Source organism: Momordica charantia (assembly GCF_013281855.1).
Source record: "Momordica charantia cultivar OHB3-1 chromosome 10 unlocalized genomic scaffold, Mcharantia_2.0 BLBB01000010.1, whole genome shotgun sequence".
Taxonomy (NCBI): Eukaryota; Viridiplantae; Streptophyta; class Magnoliopsida; order Cucurbitales; family Cucurbitaceae; genus Momordica; species Momordica charantia.
In genome coordinates, this window is record NW_028275158.1 from 8,503,719 (window position 1) to 8,524,472 (window position 20,754).

General features: G+C 33.2%; 2 protein-coding genes across 3 annotated transcripts; both read left to right on the forward strand.

The window, feature by feature from the left end:
- Positions 1-6,783: 6,783 nt before the first annotated feature.
- Positions 6,784-9,965, forward strand: LOC111012800 (uncharacterized). Of its 2 annotated transcripts, none has more exons than XM_022287067.2 (6): positions 6,784-6,970; positions 7,499-7,563; positions 7,681-7,710; positions 7,819-8,422; positions 8,605-8,862; positions 9,616-9,965. In XM_022287067.2, exons 1-6 carry the CDS (start codon positions 6,932-6,934, stop codon positions 9,688-9,690), a joined length of 1,071 nt encoding a protein of 356 aa, XP_022142759.1. In that variant the 5' UTR covers positions 6,784-6,931; the 3' UTR covers positions 9,691-9,965. The 2 variants fall into 2 exon arrangements, with proteins under 2 accessions (XP_022142759.1, XP_022142760.1); XM_022287068.2 differs by having other exon boundaries at positions 9,619-9,965.
- Positions 9,966-14,431: 4,466 nt separating this feature from the next.
- Positions 14,432-20,477, forward strand: CNGC4 (cyclic nucleotide-gated cation channel 4). The gene is made up of 7 exons (XM_088119001.1): positions 14,432-15,025; positions 17,211-17,426; positions 17,498-17,811; positions 17,907-18,015; positions 19,313-19,549; positions 19,625-19,711; positions 19,794-20,477. The coding sequence occupies exons 1-7, from the start codon at positions 14,561-14,563 to the stop codon at positions 20,307-20,309; spliced, it is 1,944 nt and encodes a 647-aa protein (XP_087975127.1). The 5' UTR covers positions 14,432-14,560; the 3' UTR covers positions 20,310-20,477.
- Positions 20,478-20,754: the final 277 nt, after the last annotated feature.

Genomic DNA, 20,754 nt, shown 5'->3' on the forward strand with positions numbered 1-20,754 from the left:
CATTTGAATATGATGGAGTTGCTTATAACAACAGTTATCAAGCAACTATAGGTAGGGGTGTAATTTCATCGGGTCGAGTCAGTTTCAGGCAAAACCGAATCAACCCGAAAAATTTCTGTTTCATTCGGGTCGGGTCCGGATCGGATCGGGTTTCAGTTTTTTTTTTTTTTAGAGAGAGAGAGGGAGTGTGCAAATTTATTTGTAATTTCCCAGATATTTTCTTTAAAATTGAAGGAGAGATTTGAATTGAAGAGAGACCCATGAAATCGAAGAGACCTAGAGTTTTCAGTGGGTGATCATGTATTTCTTAAGGTAGCTCCTATGAAAGGAGTTTTGAGGTTCGGAAGGAAAGGGAAACTTAGTCCACGCTTTATCGGACCATTCAAGTCTTGGAGCGGATTGGCCCAGTAGCTTATTAACTCGCTTTACCGCCTTCTCTCTCTACAGTCCATAATGTCTTTCATGTGGCCATGCTACGGAAGTACATGGCAGATCCATCTCACATCATCGACTACAAGCCACTGTGTTTGAGAGAGAACGTGAGTTATGTAGAGAAGCCAAGCCGAATTCTTGCTAGAGAATTAAAGACTTTCGTAACCGAGAAATATATCTTGTTAAAGTTCTTTGGCGGAATCACAACCTTGAGGAAGCAACTTGGGAACAAGAGGACGAAATGAAAGTTGTGTATCCAGAACTTTTTCAAGACTAACAACTTTCGAGGACGAAAGTTTTTTTAGGTGGGGAGATTGTAACACTGCGTAATCTTATAAGGTATGTTAGTAGTTTAAATTGTATGACTATATAGACCAACTTTTTTTTTTAACTTCCTTATTGATAGGATTTTTCTTAAGTTAGTCTTCCTTTTGAAAGTAAGTAAAAGAAACGAGTTCTTATTATTTTTCATGAAGAATTATGAAGGGGGTAGGAACATTCTATTTTAGTTAAAGTTGCTAAATAAGAAAAAAAGGTTTAGAAAAAAGAGAGAATTAGAAAATGAAAAGTTTATTAGAAAAAAAAGTAATATAGAAAAGAGGAAAAAAATTGAAAAAGATTGATTGATAACCCAAAAAAACAAACAAACAAAACATGGAGTTTCTCTAAAAAAAAAAAAGAATTTTTTTTATTGAGATGGAAGAAGGGATCTCAAATTCCTCCCAATTTTGAAAAGTCAAAATAGAGATTGAAAATTTATTGGAGATTGGGCATCCTTTATTTAAAACAAATAAATAAATAAAAGGAAAATTTGAGTGGATGGCTAAATTTTGCCACCCATTTTAAAAAATGTCTATTAGTTTTAAATTTGGCACAAATGACCAAAGAGTATTTTAGGAGTTTTACAAAATAACGTAGTTTTCCAACAATACCTTTTTCTATGTCTTTTTGGCTTTTTCTTATATTTAACCAAGTAACAAACTTTGTTTTGAATTCAAAATGATTTTTCTAATTTCAAGGGATTTCAAATTAATTATTTTAATTACTTTGTTTTGTATTTCAGTTAATTTAAACGATTTGTGTACAACGATTCGTCTCTCGTCTCATTGTTCTGCAATTGTTCTACTCTATCTTTTTAATGTGTATATACATATTTGCATCAATTGGTATATATACCTAACCACTAAGGAGTATATGCTGTCATAGATTCTTTGTATTCTTGTTTTCCTATTTCTTTATCATTTAATAAATCATCTACAACAAATGTAAATTAAAAAATCAAAAACTAACAACCCATAAATCAAAACGATTAGTAAAATAGGTGATACCTCTTAAATTTGTAGCCTTTGGACGTGTATCGTCATCAGATTCAGTTTCTTAAACTTCTTTTGACGATGAGTTATTTTTCTTCTGTTCATCGGTGGATTCATTATTCAATCTTTCATTCTCTTCATTAGACTTTGTGTCGTCCTTTAAAACATTAGAAAATTTATCAAAATTAAAAGGTCAATAAATGTATATACCAATTAAAGAAAAATCAAAATTAGAATTCAATACACGTGTATATCACCATGAAACTCAATTATGTCAATACATGTATATACCAATTCCAGAATTAACAAAAGACGAAAGTCAATCCATGTATATACAACTATATAACTCAAATATCATAAGTAGAATGTTGATACATGTATATACCAATAATTACATCACTAACACGTTCTTCCTCAACTATCTTGAGACCCTTTCCTTTTCATGAAATATACGAGTACAGTTAGCTCAGTGAATCTAATTTGTAAATATTACTGTAAAAATTAACAAATAAGAAATATATAAACTACTGCATCTATATATCTTTTTCACTTTCTAAGTTGATTTTGCATGATTCCTTATAATGTTCTGTTATACCAATAGCTTTTAATCATTGTCGAGATGTTCATCCTCTAACTTTTACCATAACTATAGATTCTATTTAGAATTTAAGCTATATAAATATAGTAAGCATGTTGCAGTTCTAGATATATACTTCTCAGATCTAGTTATAAACAAAAGACATATGTCGGTCCCACACTTGTATTTTTTTTAAATATCCTAAAATATAGGGAAACCAAAAATATCTTCCTAAATACCACTAAAATACGCAAAATCTGAACAAAGGGTCTTACCTTCCTCGAAGAGATGCTAGAAGATGGAAGTTGGGCGGCAGATCGGAAACATATCGAAGCGGCAGTAGGTGGATCTGGTCTGGGGCAGCCGGCTGATCATATCGGCCTTGGACGGATCTGGTCGGGCGACGAGACGATAGATCTAGTTTGGGACGTGGCGCATCAAGCAGATATCGTACGTGTTGTAGGCAGTGGGGATGGTGGTGGCGATTGGGTGCGGCGGTGACGAGTCTGGTTTTGGTTTGTGGACGGCAGCGTGAAGGTGAGCGGCACACGGATCTGCTTCGTGAGGTGAGCAGCGGGACAGGATGGTGGCCTTGAAGGTGAGCAGCGGGATGACGGCTTGCGGATCTGCTTCATGAGGAAGACGATGGTTGTGGGGTGCATGAAGTTAGTTGCGTGAGACTAAAAGGTGGGAAGAAGGTGGGGACTCCTAAAACTCTAAGTTCTCTCACTCAAGTCAAAGGTGAAAAGTAAATTTTATCATTTACCTAGTAATAATCTTATTTATCCCCTTATTTTGGAATTTTAGAGGGGTAAATTTCAAAATCTACCCCAACACATTTTTAATAATTTTTTCTTAAATTAACTTTCAAATTCTGATTATCAATTTTAAATTAGATTTAAGTTAACTGTTTAAATTTCATTAATTTGATTGGATAAAATTGATTTCCTAAAATAAAGGCCCGTTGTTTTTGCTATTAGTTAAAAATCCTTAAATCCCTAAAATTATGCCTATATACATTGGTTACAAGGCTATATTTGTCTACAAAATATTTTAGAATTTAACGAAAAAAATTAATTAGCCATTATTGCAATATTTTATAGGTTTGGACATTTTTTAAAATGCATTATTAATTTTAGTCATTCGTGCCATTGTCCCTAAATAAAATCTTCATCTCTTCTCTGCATCTTCTAGCTCACTGTTGTCGCCTTTCTTTTTCTTCTCTTTTGGTTTTCCCTCACACCTTTGCAGCCAAATACCGATTTCATCGTTAATAGTAAGTAAAAGTAAATTTATGTTTTTCTTTTCTTTTTTTGTTCTTTTTTTAGTTCTCTACAAACTAATTTTTTTTAAGGAAAGAGAATATTATTTACTGTGTTTGATTTTTTTGTTTATTTTAATTACTTTAGGTTGTGTTAAGAACTTTAGTAGATTGAGCCGATAATTAATTTTTGATCTATTAAGGTAAGTGACTCTGATTTCGGAATGGCCTTAGGGCTAGGTTGGAAATTTTTACATGGTTTTTTATTGGCTATAAGATGAATGTTGTTTATGAATTGGCTATTGTGTGAATTGTTTTGCTGCATTACAGAAATTTAATTATGGGACCTCATGCATGATCTTGAATGAGAAAATGTTTTTTTTTAATATATATAGAAATTGTGGCAACCATCTACTGTAATGCACAGACTAGATTGAAATTAAGGACATAGGTGGGTGAGACTTGAATCTATTGACCGGGTGCCAACTACCATCAGTTGGGGTGGAATCTCCCAGGAAACTCACTTATGTACCATAATAGAGTTGGTATCGTCTGCATTGGGGTTGGGTTAACTGCTCACATTGGCCAAAAGGAAAGTGAAAAGTAAAAGGAAAAAGGAAACTGATATTGACGAATAAAGATTTAAGAAAAGCAAAAAGAAAGGGGACTTCTTCTTCCAAAGATTGAAGAATTGCTGGTACTAGCAGCTTCTTCTTTCCTTTTTTGTTATGTTGAGACAATGTTGAAGGCAAGTAAAGCACTAAGACAAAGTAGCAATATGTCCCATATAGTTATGTTATTAAATGATGAAATTTGTGTGTGCGCATGTCTGATCCTGTTAGCTGGGTTACTTATTGGGTATTTTTAATACTTGTTGTTTTTCTTCTAAAATTTTTTTTAGGTCGCAAGACATATTAGACAAGTGACGGGCTGTTTGCTGAGTGCGCCATTGGGACCTCGTCAACATAATTTTATTTCCGCAATCCATATTGAACTACGTTGAAGTGATTTATTTTAAAAATTTAGGGATAATGTTTTCTTTTTATTCACAATTTAATTATTATTTAATTATTATTATTTTTTAGAAATTGCTTGGTTTTGTTTACTTTTTCTTTATCCCAAATAAAGGTTCCAACTATTTTGTTACTTATGAGATTTTCGCTATGACATTTATGTTGTTGCCATTTTTTTTAAATTTAAAACGTTGAAAGCATGTAGTAACGTCCATAGTTAGTCTAAGTCCAAAAAGTTGGGTGGTTACAAATTATGCTTAAATATCTTTTCACAAAATCATTAATTCTATCACTCCCAAATACATCCTAAATTTGTTCTCCATATGTGATCTGAGACTGCCTTTGTGTCGTCCGATATGGTTATCCCTTGTTCCTTTAAATTTTTCTAATACTTCTTGTAGACCCTCATAAATTTTCAATTCTATCGACATCAATTCTAAACTTAAACAAGTATTCACAATTTTCGATTTAAGCATAATTCAACTGGTTAAGGTACTCATATCCGACCATGAGTACTATGAGGATATGAGTTCGAATCTCCACCTTCCAAAATTTTGGCCCCTTAATTCATTTTTTCAATCATAATTCCAACCGACACTACATTGAAATGTAACAATGATTTTATATTAAAGAGTTTCTATTATGTGTCGAATTCGTGTTAAAATTTTTGTAAATAGGAACCAATTAAAAGTATCCATTTTTAATAGTAAAGGGTCCAAAACGAACATTTAAAGTACAGAGAATAAATTAAAACAAGTTAAAGTTGAAAGTATATGAACCAAATAAAGTACTATATGGACCAGAATTATATTTTAACCAAATTAAAATGATTTTTCTAAAAAGAAATAACAATAATAATAATAATAATAAAATTCTGAAACGAAATTACGAATTAATGAAAACAAAAACCACAACAAGTTTTAACAACCCTACCTAAGACGACAAAAAATGCTCACTTCAAATCCTACTTTCATTTTCAAAAGAGTACACTTTTATTCAAGTTTGTTGTATACTTACTGTGTTTTAGCTTTTATATTTTTAAATAGGCTTTGCTTCTCAAATATTAATAGATTTTATTTTTATATTTATAGTTAAATTTATATATTACCTTTAACAAGCCATTCATAATATCAACCAATATGAGTATAGTTAAATGGTAATTAGTATGTATTACTTCTCGACGTTGGAAGTTCAATCTCTCATATTCTCAAATTATTGTACTAAAAAAATAAAACACAATATCTAACCTGACCCATGACTACTTTGGGAAAAATCTTACTCCCTACCAAACCCAACAAATTGAAATATACACAATTTTGTAGTGTTAGGTAAGATTTCTATTTTTTCCTTCTAAATAAATAATACTTATGTTTCTAGAGAAAAATAAGATTGATATTAAATGAAGTAATGAACCACAAGTTACTAGAAATCTTGTGACTACCCTTAAAATAAATAATAAATAAAAATCTTGTGACTATCCTCAAGTAGAATAAGATCAAAATATATTTAAAATCACATCTTCACTAAATTACTTTTTAGTTATTATATTGTTCTCTAAGTTATTAAATATTCACTATTTTAGTACCAAAAGCATAACAAAGATACTATTTTAATCATGGTTTTCATTTTTACATTTATTATTTCAATAAAAAAATATCGAGTTATTTGAAACTTGATACTTAACCCATCTTAAGCATAGTTTTAAATTCAAATAATTATTTATATAGACATTATTTTCATAAAGTAGAGATGTCTTAACTATTAAACTATTTTTCTGTAGACCATTCACATCTAATAGATAAAACCTCAATTTTTTATTGAATAATTTATCAAAATCAATGTAAAGACTAATATAATATAAATCTCGTGATTTAGAGATCAAATTCAAAATGGAATAAATATAAAATGAGAAAGTTAATCAATGAAAACCAAGAATTATGGCAATAGCGTAATTTTATGTCCTCCAGCAGTTTGAATTTTCCAACGGTCAAAAAGGAATTTGTTAATATTATGTTTATGCCACACCGCGCACTTCCTGAAACATCTCCAGACCGTACTACGGGAATTAAAATGAAATCTACACCGTCCATTCCATCAACAGAATCAGAAGACTCTGCAAATCGAACGGTCACCAAAAAAAAGTGTGTATCTATATATATAAAATTTATTTTTTCATTCACAGGCGCCATTTATTTTTATTCCTCTGAGGGAGACGAAGGGTTCAACGATGGCCTGAAAATGGAGGTATTTTGAAGCTTTCGAAAACCTCCAAACTCACAAATCGCTAATTCGCCTCGCGAGTTTCTTCAATCCCAGAAAATTTCAGCGTCGATAAATGGCGCCCATGAAGTTCAATGATCATTGGGCTTTTCTGGTATCTGCTTTCGTTCTTGAATTTATTTTTTATTCTGGGATTCTGGTTTAATTAGTTAATCTTGTTTCTCGTTCTTTGTTCGTATTTTTTTTGGGGTTTCTTGCGGAGAATTGATTTATTTTTTTCAATGTTTGATTTCTTAGGCTTTCCAAATATTGTCATCAAGTTTCTTGAGTATTTCGTTAATATTTTGTTAAATATCATGTTTCTCTTCATTTTACTTATGCTTGAGAATCAATGGGGAAAGATAGTACCCAATTTTCATAGAAATTGATTTATTTTTAATGATTCTAATTGTGAATCGATATGCTAAGAGGGAGAGACGGTGGTCAGTTTTGAAATATTAGGTGAATTTAAAAGACAAAAAACAAGGTTCCCAAAAACCACTTTGTTCCAGTTTTTAAAATTTGGTCATAATTTTCAAACCAAATTTGGAAATAGTAAATAGTGTAGAGAACTACAAACAAAAACATTATCAATTGGGCCTTATTTGTTTGAATTTTGTTTATTGATTTCTGATTGATACAGGAAGAATTTGAAGCACCCATGTGGGTTGATCTCACCTTAGAAGGGAAGTCCAACAATCATAACATGTGAGTATCTGATATAATTTTTCATGGTTTATGATCATATTAATATGCATTTAATACCATGAAGTTTTTTAATTATTGATCATACTAATTTCATATGCTTTTACTCTTTGATTGCAGTGATGATAAGTGGTTCTATACACACCACCCGTAAGCGCCCTTGATAATTTGTTCATTTGCACTGATAAATGTGAAAGTATATACATTCCGTGATTTAGTTCTTTGTGCTTTTCTTAAAAAAACTAATACACATATCAGGATCCATCAATGCTCCTATCATGACCTGAAATCAGCATCTTCTCAGCTTTTAGGGGAGGGTAAGAATTTAGATTTTGAATTATCGGTGTCTTCTTCTCCGAACATTCCCGACTCTGTCTCGAGATCAAGAGGGAACGACTTTGACGACAAGAAGTGGAAAGGCAGCTGTCGGGATTTCACAATAGACAAGCATATGGTAACAAGTCAACCATTAGGCAATTCTAGTACACTTTTGTCAGATATGAGGAGAAGTCTTAGGAAAAGCTATGCCACTAGACAAGCATCAAGATTGGAGGTTAATAACAACAGTCGAAGACAGTCAAGTGGCCGTAACTCTTCTTCGAGTAATTCCAGTGTATGCTCCTCTTTAAATCCTGGTTTTGGTGCTAAAATCATCAATTCTATGTCTGAACAAGATCCCAAAAAAGCTCGAGGTCTCGGAAGCTTTTCGAGGATGACTCATGCAGCAATGAACAAGTCAAAAGTTTCAAGTGTTTCTTCAAGCACATTAATGATTCAAGTGGAGGACGTGAGTTCCAATTCAAGGAGGTTTGGTAAAGTCTATAATGCTAAGTCAGCCCACATGGAGGCTTCAAAACCAAAGGTGAGGGAAGCTGTTATAATTTTGAGATTGAGATTTCTATATATCAAAAGTACTTCCCTCAACTCAACTTGCTAACTTTGATCAACAAATAAATGGTATTGAGAAAATATTAATATATTACTGTGTTGAAACCTTCCCAACGATGTCGTGAGACATACTTAACATTGTTTGTTCTGCATCAGATACTTCGTTCAAAATCTTCTCTACTACAGAAAAGAGACGAGCAAAATGCTTGTTTAAGGCCAAAGAAAAAAGGAGTTTTGGCTGGAAGATGCAAAATAGCTGTTGCTGGAAAGGAGAATGCAATAGGAGGGAGAATTGCTGTAAGTCAGAAAGGTGATGGTAGAGTCCCTTCTACTGTTAGTATGGTCAAGGATCAGAAAAGGACACAGCATAAGGTTCCACAAAGAATAGGCGGGCGAAGTGTGGTTAGCTTGAAGGTAAGAGATCATAGATTTCATTTAGAAGTAGTAATTGTTTATGCTTGTTTTACCGACGATAAAATATGGTAATCTATATTTGCATTATTTTCTGGATTAAGAAGGAATTTGATGACATTCTATTATTTTTGCACTTGTTCATAGGATGGGTTGCTTTATTCTGATCACACGATCTATTTTATTGAGATAACTCAAGAAAATGCAAGATATGTGATTAACCAGTAAAGACTGCCCAATGTGACATATTCTATTTGCTGTCATGTCACATAAACTGATACGATTGTGAAATAATGAAAGATGAGATATCATAATGAAAGAATTGAAAAGTCTAAGAATGAAGTTGAATATGAGTTTGAAGATCAAAGCAACAATTTAAATCACTTTAGTGATCTTAATTTTGTAGTAGTTAATTTGATCAGATTTACATGGATAATTTTTGTGAAATAAATCTAGGCATATATCATTCTCGTGGTTATAAAATAGACATTTGACAGGATTTTTGTGCATATCATCATCATGGTCTGATAAGTCCTCATTTGATTCCAACTTTTAGACAAAATGTCTCTTGATTACTTGAGCTAAATTAACTGGTATTGTGAATTCTTAGTCAGATTACTGTTTTCGAATGTGATTGTTTTTTGGTATCTCGTCATTATCATCGTGTTTATGGATTGTCAAATAGTTGCTATATCTTTGAAGTTAATTTATCAATATCATCTTTCATTTGATGACCCTTTTTATACTTTTTTACAGCAGCAGGCTAAAAATTGTCATCCAAGTGAAGGGAAAAATCTGGAAAATGGAAGTCAAAGGGTCTACTTTCGTTGAGTGATCTAAGGAGTCTGTACATATATAACATCTCCACACATAACAGAGGACGCAACGGGGCGGGCAACCGAATCTCTTTCCTTTACCTCTCTAGACTGCGGTTGTAAGTTCCGTTCTTATGGCTCGAATCGATTTCCATTTGACCCAATGAGTTTGCAAATGCTCTTGTAACTGTCTTTTTGAAATCCCAACTTGGAGATATAGATTGTAAAATGCTGAAACTGTAACTCTGAACATCATTTTGCCATGCCCAAATATTAAGAATTTTTTTAGCATTTCTAGTTTACCCAGACATAATTATTCAAATCCTGGTTTTCGAGCACAAATCACCGAATGTTCGTAGCTGACATAGCCTTAGCTTTGGTCTAAGAAATAATAATTTGTCAAGTTAGGTCATGGAGATGTGATTTGTGGAAATTAATCTACTTTTTGCTATTCTTTTTGCTATTATTTGTCAAGTCTGGTTTGGTTTTTGCTATTTAAGTTACCAGAAGATCCCAAAAGGAAGAACAATAACAGTATGTGAAGCATAGTGGCCAAATATTGTTGTGTTCCTCTTTTTTGATCTTCAATAACCTTATAAAAAAGTGCTATAGAAATCAAACTCCAGATAGGATTGATGGAGTTGGTTAGACGAACCAAACGATACTTTGGTTTCAATAACATTTAGGAATGGGGATTTGAATCGCTGACTTTTTGATTAAGGATGTATGTCTTAATTAGTTGAGTTATGATTATGTTGACAACCAAACTAAACATGTGAATCTAGCAAGATGCTGTTATTTTCCTCCTCTATATGGATCACATTGTTCTATGAAACTCTGGTTCTTTTTTCTACCTTTTGCATCAAGTAGATGATGACAACTCAAAGCGAAAATCAACTTGCTCGAGTTAAGCTCAGTTGGTGTCTGTGATAGTCATTTGCCATGTTTCTATGAAAAGACAAACTACTCAATGTAGCTAGCGTAACATAGTTTTATGGCCGTTGGATGTATTGTAGAGGGAGATTGAAAAACGTATTTTTAGATCATGGATCGAAGGGTCGTAGAAGCGACTGAGTACATATCACACAGTAGCCACTCCACTTCCAATAATTCTTTTAGGGAGAGAGAGAGATAATTATGGTTGGGGAATATTTTGAGAGAGATATGAAACAAATGGGATTATGAAGCATATTTTGTTGTTAGGGAAAACAAACAAAAGCAAGGAAATTTCAGAGAAATTGAGTTGTTTAACTTTGTGTGCAAAATAGAGCCAAAATACTCAGACCATGTCCCTTTCCCTTACCTTACTCTTACCCCTTCCCTTCTCTCGCACACATTTTAATCATATTATTTTAGTTTTTTATTATTATCATTGTCCTTTTTTTTTTCCTTCCCCTCTTCTCCTCCCCCACACATTTGAATCATATTTTCCTTCTTTTTCTTTTGTTTAATTCATATCAGTAAAATACATTCAGTTATCAATTTTTATTTGGATTTACTTGACATAATATATATTCTTTGTTAGCAAAGGGTATCTCATAATTTTCAAAACTTCCCTAACATTTTTTTGAACTTTGCACAAAAAACGAAAAGAAATCATTTAATCCTTATTGTTTCTATTTTTTTCCAAACATAAATTGTTAATTTTTTCAGGAGATCGAACTTTTAACCTTAGGGAATATAATAGATACTCGGATTGATACATCTTTTATTAATTAGTGAGATAGTTATGTGAATAATTTTTTTTCTTTTCGAATAACAAATGTAGGTGGAGATTTGAACTTCCGATCTTAAGAAAAATATATGTCTTAATCATTGAGCTACGCTCATGTTAGATGGACAAATTTTTAATCAACGTCTAGTAGGACAATTATTGGAATAGATTTTTAAATTTTGGTTAAACGATTGAAAAATTTACTGACAATGATTAAGATCTTTTTTTTTTAATGTGAAGTTTTAGAAACTAGAACATAATATTTTAAAGTTTAAGAACTAAAATACAACGTTTGACAATTAGAGATAAGAAAAATAAAATAAAAATGTAAAAGTTTAACCAAAATATTTATTTATTTATTATTATTATTTGTTTTTTTTTTGGGAGAAAATGCATAGTTATTTCATTTCCCATGCATTGATCGTGTTGTTTTTATGCAAATAGTGAGGTGCTGCTGAAGAATAGATAAAACAAATTATTAGTTTTCAGATTCACTGAAGATTTGAATCGAGGAATTGAAATTAAAATAATATTGATTTTTTTTTTCGGGAAAAAATAATGTAGCTTATGTTGTTTTTTAGTTTCAATTATTGGAATCCAATGACAAATAAGAAGTCATAATTTGAATATGAAAAAGGGAATTACCTTTACGTTTACTAACTCTCTCTCACTCGCAAGAGAGTTTTTTTTTTTTTTTTTTTTCTCTCTTTTTCTTTTTGAAATTATATATTTTAAATAAATAGGGATATGTTTGAGAATATTTTTCGCATGAAATAAAAAATGACATGATTTTTTTTTTCGATAAACAAAGTATTACAATATAGAAATGAAAATATAGGATAAAAGTGTTCAGAAGTGAGAAATTTAAAGAACGGTATAATTACCTCTCTCTTGAGCCCTTTTTTTTAATCTTTTTTTCTAATCTCCACCAAAATTTTAAAGACTATTTATTCTTTTGAAAAAAAAAAATCTTTTTTTTCTATTTCATTTTCTACCTTACTCTCTCACTTGTCAAAAAATAATAGAGATCAATGGGAGATTCTTGTTGATTGGTAAGTATGATTGAAAACAAATGAGCCTACAACTAGAAAATTCGATGCCAGTGCAGTGTCCTGTCTAATATACTCCGACAATCAAGTTAGTAACCGGAGTAAGAAAATAGAATAGACACCTCTAGAGACAAATTTTTCACATACCTCATTAAGGTGGACATTCTTCCCTTTTATAGGTGCGGATGGCCAACTAGGAAAAAGGACGATGTGGTTGAGGTAGTAGGGGTGCACCGAGCTGTACGGGGCACCAGTGTTGTTGGTGTATGCCCCCGACAATTAGGGGGTGGCGCCTCTGTTTGCGGACCTGCAACCTATAGTCTGTGGGTGCCAGGTTGCAGTGCTCAGAGTCGTCAGTCGTACAACAAAAGCGGCAATGTACTCATCTGCCTGCACAGTTGTACGGTGATAATCGTTTGTGGTCCTAGATCTCGTTGTCACTTTGGGAATCTGATGCGTGTCCAACTTGGACTTACCCTCAACCAATTTAAAATTAAATTTTATGGAATATTATTATGAATATAAGGGTAACGAATACCCTGTATACAATAATGTTTACGATATTGACTATTATGGGTTTAAAGCCACCTGATATTACTTTGAATTCTATCTAAAAAATTTCATACTAATGAGTTTGTTGTCTTCACTTATTGTATGTCTAAGATCTTCCCAACTTTTAATTGAATTTGAATATGTTTGTCTCAGTGAACACTAAGAGGAGAGATGCATATGCCTAACCACCACTTTTTTTGAGTTCATAGGCTCTAACCAAACTTAATAAACAAATTGAAAAATTATTACAAAGTTGTATTCTCCAAGTACTTGCAAATAGGTTCCAATTAAATCCCATTTTGGTCTTATTTTGGTAGTATGTTATTCTATTTGGATCTTTAAAAAAAAAAAAATCTATGTTTTAGCCTTTAAACTTTAAAAATAGGTTTGAATATTATATGTTGGTTGGTATTGTATTTTCGATTTTGGTTAATTTGATCTCTATACTTTTAAAATGTTTATTTCTGTCCTTATACTTTCAACTTTTGTTTATTTTAGTCCACAAACTTACAAAACGCTTGTTTTGATCATTGTATTTTTAAAAGTGACCACTTTAGTTTTTATTTGCAAAATTTTAAACACAACGAAAATCCCTTTAATGCAAGTTTTATGAGTACGTTGCAAGTGAAATGTCATGAAAAACAGTGATTGAAAAAAATGATATGAAAAGAAAATGAAGCGACAAAAATGATCACTTTTAAAATTTATAGGGGACCAAAACATACGTTTTAAAAGTATAAAGACTAAAATATACAAAATTTGAAAGTATCTTAAAAGTATAACGACTGGAATGAACCAAAGCTAATTATTAAAAACACATTGCCAAAATAGTATTTAAATAGAAAAAAAATGACAATTTTAGTTGTCGAAAAAATAATGATTTCTCCGATTTGAATTTCTTTTATTTAATGGATTCGCATTGCCTTAGAAACGAAACTAGGTTTTCTCATTTTTAAGTATAAATAAAGCGCAAATACTCAGTAATCAAAGTATATGTTGCCAAAATTCTATTTCTTGCCATACTTAATTAACATAACTTAGATTTTGATTTAAAGCATGTGTGGCTACCACAATACTGTGTAATCTCTCTTTTGCAGACTTTGTCAAATCTCAAAAGTGATACAAATTTGATAATTTTGATAGGCCAAATTTATGTATCAACAAAACATATATATATATATATATATATATATATATATATATATATATATTTTATACAGACTTCACGAAGATACCTCAATTAATTAAAGTATATATCTCTAATAAAAACTGGCAGTTTAAAAAAGAAAATAGAGAGTTGCATGTTAAAGGAATAGTTATGTTAGGGAGGGAGGAGGGAGAAAGTGGTAAATTGAGAGGGAAATTATGCGATTTTGGCCAAATCTCTGTACATAAAAAACATATAATATATATCATCACAAGAATCATAATTGAGAAATATAAATTTGTAATCATAGCTTCACTCCAAAGTCCAAACTGACACTCGAACACACCATAACAAACAAACAAACAAATCCCTGCACACAACACACACACGCAGAGAGACGTCTCTCGCCCTTCTTCCTTCCGATATGGCCACCTCATCAGATCACGACGACCGCCACCGCGCCACCGACGACAGCGAGTCAGAAGAAGAAGAAGAAGAAGAAGAACACAACTCCGGCGGCGGGGGCGGTGGCGGTGGCGTTGGGGCGGCGGTGGGTCCTGGAGCGAAATGGGTGCGAGAATGGAACCGGGTGTTCCTGGTGGTGTGCGCGGCGGGGCTGTTCGTGGACCCACTGTTTCTGTACACGCTCTCCATAAGCGAGGCGTGGACGTGCGTGTTCGTCGACGGCTGGCTCGCCGTCACCGTCACCGTCCTCCGCTGCATGGCCGACGCCTTCCACCTCTGCAACATCTGGCTCCGTTTCAACACCACCGCCGCCGCCGCCACCTCCACCTCTTTCTTCGGCACCCGCCACGCCGTCGCTATGCGCTATTTCAACTCCAACAAAGGCTTCTTCTTTGATCTCTTTGTTATTCTTCCTCTTCCTCAGGTAATTAATCAACAACACACACTGATTTAATTTCTCGATTTAAAAATGCTTAATGAATCTTTTGGAATGTCTAAACTGATATTTGTAACGTGGGTTGGGTGGGGTAATTTTGGTTCGTATCAAAAAAGTGGATTTTGCAAATTTGAAGAATAATTTTGACAAGTTAACTCAAGAGTATTAATAACACTAGCTTAGCAGCTTCTTAATTAATTCTAAGTTTTGTTTGAAGGGTGAGTCCAATAGTAAGCCTAGTTTCAATGAAGCTTTAAGGAGTCCAGAAAATCTGTGTAGGATGCAAATTTTGGGAGTTTAGATCCAAGAAAACTATATTTGAGAACCCGGGGTGGTGGTGTAGTGGGCTTGTGGTTGAATTGGGACATCCCTCGATTCGATTCTTCGGGATGTGTGACCGGGATTTTCCCATCTACAGGCAATCCCGCAATGTCACATCGATTCCAGGTTATAAAAAAGAATACTATATTTGAGGAGCACATTTAGAAAGTTTGAGTATAAGGAAATGGATTTTAAGAGAGTTTTTTTAATACAGCATGTTGGGTGAGGAACTCATAGTCTCTTGGTTAGAAACGTATACCAATTTGCGCTAAGTTAGGTTCGTTTTGACAGATTTTAGGAGAGGTAGGTTTTAGAATATCGTTGAAATTCATGATTTTTTGTAAAAAAAAAAAAACCATCAGAAAAACATGAGTTAATTTGGGATCTGAGTTAAAAAATAAAATAGTAAGTAGACCACAAAATAAGCAAACTAAAGTGCAAAATATAAGCTTAACTCAATATCAAGTCGAGTTTAGGAAAACTTTATGGGGTGGGTTTGGAGGAAGTAGGCCTTGATAAAATCTATAGGTTTGTCCAACAAATCTAGACTTCACAAACTAGTGAAACAAATTTGGATTAATTTGGATCATTTTAAAAAACATTAATTTTACTCTTGAGTAGTCCAAATAACTAAACTTCTAGCTAGGTCTAATTAGCATGAATTATACACTAATGTCATATATATATATATATATATATATAGTAAGACACTAAAAAGGTTTTAAGTTCAAATATGAGTAATTTTTTTTTAATCTTATTTCATAGCTAGTATTAATTCTATTTGTGAAACTTAGTAAATGTAAAATTTAAAAATAATTTCAAAATCGTAATTAATCTTTGAAAGTGAATGAAGATAGGTTTTCAACCAAACGATTTTTGTTAATATGAATGAAACAATAAAAATTTCTTAAATTTTGAAACAAAACATGTTCAACTGTTTGTTTTTTTTGGTTTAGTAGTAATTTAACGTACTACATAGGCAGTACTATATTATCAGAATAAAATTTGTATTTATTTTTATTTTTGTTTGTGGGGTTCGTGGGCGTACATGAATAATAATACAATGTGGTCTTTTCAAAGCCGTGAGTTTTGGGCAGAGGGACATGTGAAATTTGGATGTCTTTTTCTGTAGGATATGAATCATGAATCTCCCTTTTTATGTGTTTTCGTCATTTTCTATCCATCAATTTACAATTTTGTTTTTCTTTTCATCACTTATTTCAACCTGCTCACAAGGAGTGGTGAGGCTCATAGGCCAGTCGGGACCGATCTTTTGGTCCTTCTAGCCCATTCATTTATTGAATCGGATATGAATCACTTTTTAGTGTGAACGGGTCCATTTGATCCTAGTTTAGATTGGTTTATTAGACCGATCCACCAAATTTTTAATCGAGCTTGCTTATTCACTAGGGTGTTCATAATGAGGAAGGCTTCCCCGTCCCTACCTACAATTTAATTCTTCTGTCTCCGTGAATTTTCTCAAGAAACTTTGTAAAGATATGAGTTGATCCTAATTCTCCATTTATTACTTTTATTTTTCAATTAATTTTTCAAGTAAATAATTATGTTAAAAGAAATTTTTAATTATTCAAATTCAGCTACGTCAGATTGACTTATATCTAATGAAAACAATATAATATTTTTAATCAATTATCCATGCACTGAAAAATCTAACGTGGGTTACTTTGTTACACATAAATCTATATATATATATGTATATGTATAATAAAAAAAAACTAATTAAAAAGGAAATTAAGATGTGTGACAAAGGTTGATGAAAGGAACAATGGCATGGATATGTTTTGAAAAAATTGATGATGAGATGGGGTCTGTGTTGGGTAAAACCATGCAGGTTTTATTATGGGTTGTAATTCCTTCAATAATGAAACAAGGCTCAGTGACAATGGTGATGACAGTGTTGTTAATAGTATTTTTGTTCCAATATTTGCCGAAAGTTTACCACTCCCTTTGCCTCTTGCGCCGCCTCCAAAACCTCTCCGGCTACATCTTCGGCACTGTCTGGTGGGGCATTGCTCTCAATCTCATTGCTTACTTCGTTGCTGCCCACGTAAGTAAATTATACGCAATCTCGAGAGTCGAGTCGGGTCCGGTCGGTTTTGAGGAATATGGGGGATGCAGGGTGCAGGAGCATGCTGGTACCTGCTGGGAATTCAGAGAGCAGCAAAGTGCCTAAAAGAGCAATGCAGAGGGAGCAGCAGCTGCGGGGCGAGGGTGCTGTCGTGCAAACAGCCAATATTCTATGGAGCAACCAACATGGGAAGAGACAGAGCAAGATTTGAATGGGCAGAAAACAGGCAGCCAAAATTGATGTGCTTGGAAACTGCAGAGAATTTTGATTATGGAGCTTATAAATGGACTGTTCAGCTTGTTGTCAACCAGAGTCGGTTGGAGAAGATTCTGTTCCCCATATTTTGGGGCCTCATGACTCTTAGGTAATTGTTTGGTTTGATCTTTGTGTTGTTTTTGTTTGGTTTTTGGAGAAAATTAAATTAGTTGATGAGAGGTTATGTTAATTAACACAACACAGTACCTTTGGGAACTTGGAGAGCACCACAGAATGGGTGGAAGTTGTGTTCAACATCATTGTACTCACCAGTGGACTCCTTTTGGTCACCATGTTGATTGGAAATATCAAGGTACACTTCATTTTTCTTTTCATATAATATCTTATATTAATTTTAAATAATACGTGGTACTTATGATCACCGCCCATCTTTGACGGACAGACAACTATTAAATTTTCGACAAGTAAAAGAGATAAATGTAAAAAAAAAAATTTCAAAATACTAATTTAAAAAGCTGTTAAATTTTTATTGATAATCACCATGAATATCAATTTTATTAATATTATTTGTTAAATCTCATTTTCATCTCCAAATTTTAGGCTTATTTTATTTTGGTCTTAAAATTTTAAAGATTATCCTTTTGGCAGTCTTTGTGTTGTTATTCGGCTATTATTAATTATTTTATAGATGGATAATATGACTAAATATGTTTTTATGTTGGCGTGTATTATTAAAGCTAATAGACAGGCTAAGATAGATATTCAGTTCGATATGAGGTGGCAAAGGCCAAAATGATTATTTTTTATTTTTAGATATTAGGACTATAATAGACCTTATATTTTTAAAATTTAAAAATCAAAATAAAACAAACTCAGAAACTTTAACCGCGAGCTATTTGATTTTTTAAGGATTTGGTTTTTAGTTTTCTATTTTTTAAAATTATGTTTGCTTTCTGATAATTTCTTTGGTATCTTTTTCATCTTTTTGGAATACAAGATTGATTAGTTTTTAGTCAAATTTCAAAAACAAAAATAAGTTTCTAAATTTTTTTTAGATTTTAAAAATAATAAAAAAAAATAAAGTATATTAAAACATAACAAAATAGATACACTGTGGAAATATATAGTATTTATAAACTTAAGTCCCCAAAATAGGTTGGGTGATTTGAAACTTCAAAAAATATCCTTGAGGTTTTGACAGATTTAAACAGTTTTATTTTGCAATATTGTATATATGTTTTTTCCAAAAAGTTTTCAAATAGAACATGAAAAGTGTAAATTAATTAACTATAGAGTTTTACTTAGATACAATTATTTTTAATTATTAATTCAACGTGTCAAAGTTTAGGGTATAAATTTTTTTTTCTAAGAGAAAAATCAATGTTAAACATTACTAAGAGCAAGGAAAAGTACAGAGCTAAATCATTTAATTTTCCTCTCTCAATCCTTAATAATGTTTTAATACTATATTTTATAGAATCATAAAGTTATGTGGAGAAATTATTTAAAGCATGCCAATACTTTAGAGAGCATCAAGCTAAAAAAAGGGAGAAAAGCAATGATAGTAGAGTAGATTGAACAATTTATGTAAATCAATAATTTTGAGCCATCATATATATTTCTTAGTAATATATTATATATATATGAAGGTGTTTCTGCATGCAACTACGTCAAAGAAACAAGCCATGCAGCTGAAGATGAGGAACTTGGAGTGGTGGATGAGGAAGAGGCGGCTGCCACAAGGGTTCCGGCAGCGGGTTCGGAACTACGAGAGGCAGCGGTGGGCGGCGATGCGCGGGGTTGACGAGTGCGAGATGATCAGAAATCTACCGGAAGGCCTCCGGCGAGACATCAAGTATCACCTTTGCTTGGATCTGGTTAGGCAGGTGAGTACAAAATTGACAAACAAATGAATAAAAAATAGAGAGTTTTTGTGTGAAACTTTGGTTTTTAATTCGTAGGTTCCTTTGTTTCAACATATGGATGATCTTGTTCTTGAGAACATTTGTGATCGTGTCAAGTCCCTCATCTTCACCAAGGGCGAAACCGTGAGTTTCAACAAAAACATTTCGCTTTGAAGTTAAAATATGATGCAATAGTGCTTATTGATCAACATTCATCTTTTAACAGATAACGAGGGAGGGAGACCCAGTACAGAGAATGTTGTTTGTGGTACGGGGCCACCTCCAAAGCAGTCAAGTCCTACGCGACGGCGTGAAAAGCTGCTGCATGTTAGGGCCCGGCAACTTCAGCGGCGACGAGCTTCTGTCATGGTGCCTCCGCCGCCCGTTCATCGAGCGCCTCCCCCCATCATCTTCCACTCTCGTGACTCTCGAGACAACGGAGGCCTTCGGTCTGGAGGCCGAGGACGTGAAGTATGTCACGCAGCACTTCCGCTACACCTTCGTGAACGACAAGGTGAAGCGCAGCGCACGGTACTACTCCCCCGGGTGGCGGACTTGGGCTGCGGTGGCCATCCAGCTTGCCTGGCGGCGGTACCGGCACCGGCTTACGCTTAGCTCGCTGTCTTTTATTCGGCCGCGCCGCCCCCTCTCGCGGTGCTCTTCATTGGGCGAGGATCGCCTCCGCCTCTACACGGCGCTGCTTACTTCTCCCAAGCCCAATCACGACCACTTTGATTTCTGATATCATCAACAACTCCCTTGGAAGTCTGTTAATTCCCCTGTTCTTTTGTGTTTGAAATTTGAATTGGGTTTCTTCAATTTTCTTTTTCTTCTCTTGATTGTACAGATTTGAATGATTGTGAGAGAATTTTGATCAAGTTACACAACAATAAAATGGGCTTTAGCGACACATTTTCTGTTGGGTTTGTAAGGATGGCAAACAAAGTCTCACGTTCATTTAGGAAATGGTTGATCCATGATGTATAAGGAAGGACAAGTATCTCCATTGGTATAAGGTTTTTTGGATGGAAAATCAAAAGTAAAGTCGTTAGGATTATGTTGGAAGTGACAATATCATCTGTATTTTATTATATTATAAATATTTTTTAACAACCTTTTATATATGTTACTATTGATCACGACGAATAAACAAAAATGAAAGAATGAAAATAGTTGGAAATAACACT